The sequence below is a fragment of the Diaporthe citri genome (genome assembly GCF_014595645.1).
Source record: "Diaporthe citri strain NFHF-8-4 chromosome Unknown scaffold_7, whole genome shotgun sequence".
Classification (NCBI taxonomy): Eukaryota; Fungi; Ascomycota; class Sordariomycetes; order Diaporthales; family Diaporthaceae; genus Diaporthe; species Diaporthe citri.
The window spans coordinates 943,548-952,231 of NW_025064852.1; the positions used below are offsets into that span (position 1 = coordinate 943,548).

An 8,684-nucleotide genomic window follows, 5' to 3' on the forward strand; every position below is an offset into this window, starting at 1 on the left:
TGTGCCGGGTTGCTTCGGGACGTCCCGTTGATATGAGTTACGTTGTCCCTATCTGAGCAGTGGCTCTCGAGAACTGGTCCCGTCTGAATCTGCGCCGAGTGTCTGGCCGCCTTGGTGGCCCTGTCGCGACGATGCACACACGTGCCGAATCTCCATCACTGGCGGAGACCGGCCTTCGACGGCGAAAGGCACATACCAAATCCCGCAAGGGCTGTGGTAACTGCAAGATGCGCCACACAAAGGTACGTGTTTCTTGTAAATTGCTAATATTTATCGGCTATGAAGGTTCGATCTTGGAGGAGAAGACCGCTTATGACTTGTGCAGTGCGACGAGGCCAAGCCAAGCTGCAAGAAGTGCCTGAGCTTCCGAGTCTTGTGCAGCTATGGTCACCACCCAACCACTCCTGGGGAGGGCATCCTCCAGCCATCCATTGGAAAAATATGCCATCTCGATGTCTTGACGGCTCCATCTCTTCGAAACACAATCCTTGGCGCCCTGAACGGCTCATTAATGGTGGGCCGCCTTGCCCACGGGGCGGACCACCCTTTCGATAATTTGACGAGCGGCGATATTGATATCCTCAGTCGCTTCCACACTAGGACTGTTCCCACTTTAGAAACACCACATACACGTGGTTTGTACGAAGCCGAAATGCTAACCCTCACTGGTCAGGTGTGTGATCCCCCCCCCCCAACGGCGCCTGTTCAATGCTGCCGGATTCTAACGTCACTGTTGGGCCGTCGCAGCACCCCTTCCTCATGCACCTCGCCCTGGGATTTACCCTGATGCATGACCGCCATCTCATCTCCTCCCCGCCTCGCCCTCCCTCCGTGGCTGAGCTAGCCCACTTTACCAGGGGCACTACTTTGTTCAACATGAAGCTGTCTGGGCCCCTGACGCCATCGGAGAAAGATGCCATCTGGGCGGCAGCCACCCTCCTCGGATCATCCACGCTCGCCGGTGTTGATGCGCTGTCCCCGGAACAGGCCTGGCCGCTCCGGGAGTCGTCGGAGAGCGACCTGGACTGGCTGCGGATGTACGATGGCAAGCGTGAGATCTGGCGCATTGTCGAACCTACCCGTCCCGACTGCTGCCTACGTCTCTTGAGCCAAGAAGTCGACACGGTTCGCGAAGACATGTTGGTGACAGAGCCCGGGCTGAAGCGGCTCCCCAATGAGCTCTGCCAGTTACTCGGTCTGCACGGCCATGTCGACCTTGTATCCAATCCGTATCACTCTTCGGCAAACATCCTGAACAACTTGATGGCTATTAAAAGCAAAACTAGCATTCTAACCTTTCTTTCGTTCATCTTTCTTATCGAGGCAGACTTCAGGCAGTTGGTGGTGGAAAAAGACCCGTACGCACTCATCTTGCTGGCGTACTGGTTTGCCGAGTTCAGCCAGCACCACGCGTGGTTCGTTTGGAGGCGATCCGTTCTGGAATGCCAGGCTATCTGTCTCTATATTGCCCGGCACCACGGTGATATTGACCACATGGATACCATTTTGGCGCATCCGCGCAGGATCTGTGGATTGGTCTCGTCTAAAGCAGGCAAAGACTAGCGCCTTGACTGCAAAGGTAGTATTGAGTTTTACCAAAAAGGCAAAGTCACATTCTGAGAGCGGTCGTCTATTTATCCACAAGCGCAGGTCATGGAGATGCGCGTATCCTAGATAAAGTGCTGTAACGTCCGAGTCATGCTTGCGATTTCACAAGGTCAGATTGTACACACTGATCCCCACTCTCAGGAGACGATGTCATAACAGTGGGATATCGAGCAGGCTTTGCCAGCCGGGGTTTCCCCACCGGATCTAATGCAAGTATTTGATACCAAAGATCGACGTATGGACAAGGGTCATGAATTCGGCTTCTTCCCCCGCTGTCACTGAAGTAAATTAAAGTTCGAGTTCAAATGTGCGTAAGCATACCGAAAGGGATCATGCCGGCCAATTGACGTGTTGTTTTCCAAGGCAACATGACCCAGTGCCTCCTGTTCTCTAGTAGGCATCGATCAACCTCCCCGCACACGGACTTTATCTCGTGTCACTCATGTCACCTCAACGACCAATCACTCACTGGCCATTATCCGAGATAACCTTGGCAACGTCGGAACCTCCTCAGCGTCCTCACTATATAGCGTGCTGGCTGCCGAGACAACCTCTACCAAAACGTTCAAAATTTCCTAATTCTCCACCAGATCGCCTAACGCTACCATCATGCCTATCTACCTGAGTATGCAACGGGTGCGTTTCTCAAGCCCAGACGCCTACGAGAAATTCAAGGTCCTCTTTGCCGACACGCGCCGCCATCTCATGACGCTGCCCGGCTTCCTGCACCTCACCCTGGTGGGAGCACCCGGACGACCGGAGCTGGTACAACGAGTGCAGCTTCTGGACCAGCCGCGGGGCCCTGTACGACTGGCACAAGAACACCTACCACAAGTACTGCAAGTCGTGGGCCGCCAACGGCGCCATCATGGAGGACATCATCACTAACTTTGAGCTCGTCGGCACGCGGCTGTTGCGTGTCTGCCCCGTCTGCAACCACACGCAGGATAGGAAGTACGACCTCGCCCAGGAGCAGGCGGTGCTGCGGGAGCAGTGTCCCGAGTGCCAGTTTCATTTTCCAGTCCTTGAGGAGCAGCCGTCTAGCTTTGCTGTCTTCAAGGATGTGATGATGCCCTCGGCAGCGGAAACGGAGAAGAAGGAAGAATGATGCGGGGCTCGGTGGCTGTGGGAATGAATTTATATCACAACATGGCCATCTATCTAGTATCGCTGGCCCCAGTATTCGTGAAAGAATCTGGGAGCACGATCGAATACAATTCCGGGTTCCCTTTGACTACCGTGGGTTCGTTCTCTCCAATGCCACTACTAGTATTACTTCCATCATTCACACATGTAGACCGAGTAGTGTTCCTAGCGCGCCCATGCAGTCAGGGCAGATGCCAAGAATCTTACACGCGTTTGGCGTCCGACCTAGCATCGTCGTTCTCCTTACAAACTACCAATTGACACTTCCATGGTGAGGTGGGAGTGGCATGCCAGGTGCGGCTGGAACTCCCGAGGTCTGCGCTGACCTTTCCCGAGCCACAGTACGCCCACCTAGCTTCCAGCGTGCACCCACCTAGTACTTCCTTTTCTTAGTATTATATTAATAAAATTAGGTATTTTTTTAAATAAGCATAAAGTTTACCTTATATATAAAAAGCTAAAGTAGCTATTTTTTAATTTAAGTAATACCTTAAAAATATAAGCTTAAAAAAGCTTAAAGGGCATAAAAGGCTTAAATGGCTTAAAAGGGCATAAAGAGCATAAAGGGCATAAAAGGGCATATAACACCCCTTATAAATAAGTAAACAGTTTACTAACTTTAATTATAAATAGCAATTATATACCTCTTAAAAATACTTTTAAGTATTAAAAACAAGCCACCTAAATAAATGGGGGATAAGTTTTGCTAAACCCTCTTAAGGATAACTTAAGGAGGAGCTTTAATATAATAAAGAGGGAAGATAAGAATAAAAGGGAGTTAAAGAAAGAAAAAAGATAAATATTTTAAAAATTCTTAAAAATAAGAAAAGCTTAATTAAAGCATTAAATATATAAGAAAAAAAAAAGTTAATTCCTTAAAAGAATATTTAAAATAAGCATAAAAGCTAGCTTTTTATAGCTAATTAAAATTTAATATAATATTATTTCTTATATAATTCCTTATATTTATTAATATATCCCTTTTTAAGTACTTTATAATAAGTATTATAAAAATTATTAAAATAAAACTTTATTATTTTTAATTAAGCTTTTAAGTTTTAAAATTTATCTTATTATAATTTTAATTATTATTGCTATTTTTAATTTCTTGCTTACTTATTTTATTATAATTTTTATTTCTTTATAAAAGCTTTAAATATTCTTAAAATTTACTTAATAATATATTTATTAATTATATTTTCTTAATTATTAAAGTTTATTTTAATAGCTAGCATTAATATAATTATTAAAGATTTAAATATCTTTATAAAATAAAAAGTAAATTTATTCTTTTTTTTAATTATTATATTAAGCATAATATATTAGCTTTATTAACTTTTATTTTTACTTTTTATAATACTTTTATTTTTAATATTTATACTTTATATTTAATTACTTAGCTAGCTTATTTATAAGCCTTTTAAATTATCCTTAAGTAAACTTTATTATTATTTTAATTATTTTAAATTAATTAATATGCTTTAAATTTTATTTATATTTATTATTAAGATAAATAAATAAGAAAAATCCTTATATATATTAAAGTAAGTATTTTTTATTAGCTTTAAAATATTTTATAATATAATGCTTAAGTTAAAAGCTTATTTAATTAAAGTTTTGCTTAATTAATTTTAAATTATTTAAAAGTTTATATTTTATTATATATTAAATATTTAAAATTAAATTATTAAATTAATTTATATTAAAGGTATTATTTTCCTTATATCCTTTTTATAATTAATAATAATTTTAATATATTATAATTTAAATAGCTATTATTAAATAATATTCCTTTATAATAAAAGCCTATTTTTTACTTTAATTACTTTTATATTATTAATCTTAATAAAGGAAATTAATATAAATATTTAAATAGCTTTATTAATCTTATTAAGCTTTAATTAAATAGCAAATATTTAAGTAATAATATTAATAATAACTTTAAGCATTTTAAAGTATATAATTTTAATTAAAAAAGCCTTAGCTTAGTTTTATATTTTTTAATTATTCTTTTCTTAATTTTTCCTAAAGTAATTTTTAATAAACTTAATAATATATTATTTATAAAATACTTTATTAATTTATTTTAATTTTAATGCAAACTTTTTATTAAAATTTTATATTTTATTTTTTAAAATAGCTATTAAATATTTATAAATAAGTATTTTAACATTCTTATTTATTTTACTCTTTTTATTTTTTAATATAAAATTATTTTATAATAAATAGTAATTTTTTATTTTATTAAAAATTGCTATTATTTAATAATTAAGTATATAAATAAATATAATAATAAATTTATAATTTTTTATTAATTTATATTATTAATATTTCTTAAATAAAATATAATTATAATATAAAGATTTTTTAAGTAAAAATATAATATCTTAAAAGTTAAAAAGCTATTAAGTTATAAAAACTATAATATATTAAGTTTTTAATTCTTTATATTTATAAAGTATTCCTTTTATATTAAAGAAATTAAAGGTAAGAAAGGCTTTATATTATTTTATTAAATTTATTAATTTAATTAATTTTCTTAATTTAAAATAAAGGTTAATGCTTAAGAAATATTTTTATATTATTTTTATAAGCTTATTATTAAATGCTATTTATTTTATATTAAAGAATAATAGCTAATTAAGGGTTTAAAATTATTAAATATTATTTAAGTAAACCTTATTTATAATAATTCTTATTTTAAAAGGATTTTTAAAAAAGTTAATATTTACTTTTTAAGTAAAGTTTTATTAATTTTAAATATTTATAATATTTAAGAATTATAATACTTTATTAAATAAGTTTTTAAAGTTATTAAAATAAGGAAGTTTTATAATTATTAATATTAAATTATTCTTTTTTAAATTAATAAGCTTAATTATTAAAATTAAGGCATTAAGGTTTTAAGGTATTTTATAATATAAAAGTAATTAAAATTACTTTTTTACTTTATTTTTTTAGCTAAAAAATATTTTAGCTTTTAATTATAAAGAAAAAAGATAAAATAAATAAATAATAAAGTAAAGAATAAATAATAAAAGTTAAATAATAAAAAAGAAAGGTATAATAATAAAAAAGCCTTATATTTTTAAGAATTATTATATAAGTAATTAAAATAAAAAAGGTTAAAAATAAGAAAGAAATATAATTAATATTTAATTATAGCTTAAGATAGTTTTTATAAATAATTATTACTTATTTTTAAATAAAAATTAAATAAGAAAAAAAATTAATATATTAAAAGTATATTATTATTAAAATAACTAAATAGCAGTTAATCTTTAACTTTTAATTAATAATAATATAAAGGTAAGAAAAAGAAGAAAAAGAAAAAGAAAAAAGAAAAAAGCTTAATTATAAATAAATAAATATAATAATATATATAAGTTAAAGTAATAAAAGCTAATAACTTATTACCTTTAAGTTAAATAATAATATTAATTAAAAAAAAGGAATAATAAAAAGGCTTATAAATTATTATTAAAAGTTATTAATTTATTATTTTATTAATAATTAAAGTAAAAGAAATATATAATTTTTTATTTTTTTTAAATAATAATTAATTATAAAGTACTTTCTTTTTAATTTATAAATTTATTAAATATAAATTAAAATAAATTATTTAATTAAAACTTCTTTATAATAAAAAGATAAATAACTTTTTTATAAAAAAAAATTAATAATAAGTAACTTCTTTTAAGTAATAAATTAACTTTAATTAAAAGTAAGGTAATAAATTACTTTTTTTAATAATAAAGTAGCTTATTATTAACATTATTTACCTTTTCTTATTATAATAATTTTATATATATAAATTTCCTTTTCTTCCTTAAATTTCTTCTTTTTTTTTTTCTTTTTAATATTCTTTTAACTTTAATTAGCCTTTAAATTAAGTTAAAATTAAAGTAAAATATTATAATCCTTTTATTCTTAAATATCTTTTTATAATAGCATTTTTATTATTAAATCTTTTTTAATTAAGGTTAAGGAGTTTAATATAAAAAGATTTTTTTTTTCCTTTTTAAGTTATTTATTATAATTTATAAATTAAATAAGTTTTAATTAAAGGCATTTATATCTTTTTTAAGCTAAAAGGCATTTTTAATAAAAATTAATTTATTAAAATTATTCTTTATAATGCTTTTATAAAAAATATTTATATATATAAGATTATTAATATTAAATAAAATTAATACCTTACCTAGCAATTTATTAATTTTATTTTTAAAAAAGTAATTAAAAAATTATTTAATAAGTTTTTTAATAAGCTATAAAAAAAATAGTTTTTAAATAATATTAAGAATTTAATTAAAAGCTATATAAATATTATTATTATTAAGAAAAGTAATAAGGCTTTTTATAAAAAGTATATAATAATAATATATAATTACTTTAATTATTATTATTAAGTAGCTTTACTTATAGCCTTTTATAATTATTAAAATACTTTTCTTTATAAATATTACTTAAAATATATAAATTATAACTTTTTTTTAATTATAAATAAGAATATTTTTATTATAATCCCTTTTTTTAATTACTACTCTTTATATAGTTTTTATAATAATGCTTATATTAATTATATTTATTATATTAAGGGATTTAATTATACTTTTAATAAATATAATAATATAAAAAAGGTATAAAAGGTAATAATAACTAAATAAATAAAGTTTAAGAATATATTTAGCTTTATAATTATTATTAATAAAATAATATAACTTAAAGGAATAATTAACTTTAATATTATTTAAAATAAAGAAGCTAATATTATTTAAGATTAATAATTATAACTTTATAATATAAAATTCTTATTATATTAATTATAAAAATAAGCTTTTAATAAGGTATAAATAATAATTAAGATAAAAAGAAAAAGGAGAAAAGTAAATTAAATTATTAAAAAAAAAAGAAAGTTTTTAATTTTAATAAGAAAATAATAAATAAGTATATAATAAATTTTATAATGCATTTTTTAAAAATATAATATTTTATATTTAAACTTAAGGTTAAATTTAATTAAGTAAATAAATATATATAAAAAGAAATTTTATATTATAATAAATATATATATATATATATAAAAAAAGATAACTCCTTCCTTTAAATAAATACTTAAGCTAAGATTTAAAAGTATTGCTAAATTAATTATATTAAGAATATTAAGGGTTATTTAATTAAAGTAAAGAAATATTAATAAATTATAAAAGCTTATTTTTTAAATTTCTTTACTTTATATATAAGCATATTATAAGTTTAACATTTTAAATATTAAAGTTTAAAAAATTTAATAAATTTAAGCTTATAAATAATTAATATGCTTAAGCAATAAATAAAAATATATTTAATTAATTTTAATAATAATTAAAGTTAAGGTTATTTAAGATAAGGTTAAATAAATTAAATTTTATTAAAATATTTAAAAAGGGGTTATTATTTATAATAATTATAAAATTAATTTCTTAAAGTAAATAAAGTTTAAGTTTTTATATCTTAAAATAATTAATAAATCTTTTTAATTATTTTAATAAAAATATACTTAAAAGGTAAATATTATTAAATATTTAAAGTTTATAAATATTATTATAATAAATTTTATAAATAATAAAAGAATTAAATTAATAATAAGTTAATTTCTTAAATAAAAAATAATTAACTTTCCTTTATTTATTAATAAATAAAACTAAATTATCCTTTTTTAAAGAAATAAGTTAAGAAAAACTATAATATATATTTTAATATATAACTTTCTTCTTATAATTAAAGATTAATTTAATTATTATCTTTATATTTTATAAAAGATTAAAAAGTAATTAAAGCTAAGAATTAAAAGTATCTTAAATAAATATATTTAAAGTTTAAGTTTAAATATATTATATAAAAATAATAATTTTAATTAAAATAATTAATTTAAAGCTATAAAGAAAATA

General features: G+C 26.9%; 2 protein-coding genes across 2 annotated transcripts; both read left to right on the top strand.

Annotated features, from left to right (window-relative positions):
* Window positions 1–876: 876 nt before the first annotated feature.
* Window positions 877–1,563, top strand: INS49_013492 (uncharacterized protein; the record flags this gene model as incomplete). Its single annotated transcript, XM_043174191.1, has 1 exon — window positions 877–1,563. One exon carries the CDS (start codon window positions 877–879, stop codon window positions 1,561–1,563), a length of 687 nt encoding a protein of 228 aa, XP_043021136.1.
* Window positions 1,564–2,217: 654 nt separating this feature from the next.
* On the top strand, window positions 2,218–2,716 carry INS49_013493 (uncharacterized protein; the record flags this gene model as incomplete). The annotated part of the gene is made up of 2 exons (XM_043174192.1): window positions 2,218–2,373; window positions 2,429–2,716. 2 exons carry the CDS (start codon window positions 2,218–2,220, stop codon window positions 2,714–2,716), a joined length of 444 nt encoding a protein of 147 aa, XP_043021137.1.
* Between the last annotated feature and the right edge of the window lie 5,968 nt (window positions 2,717–8,684).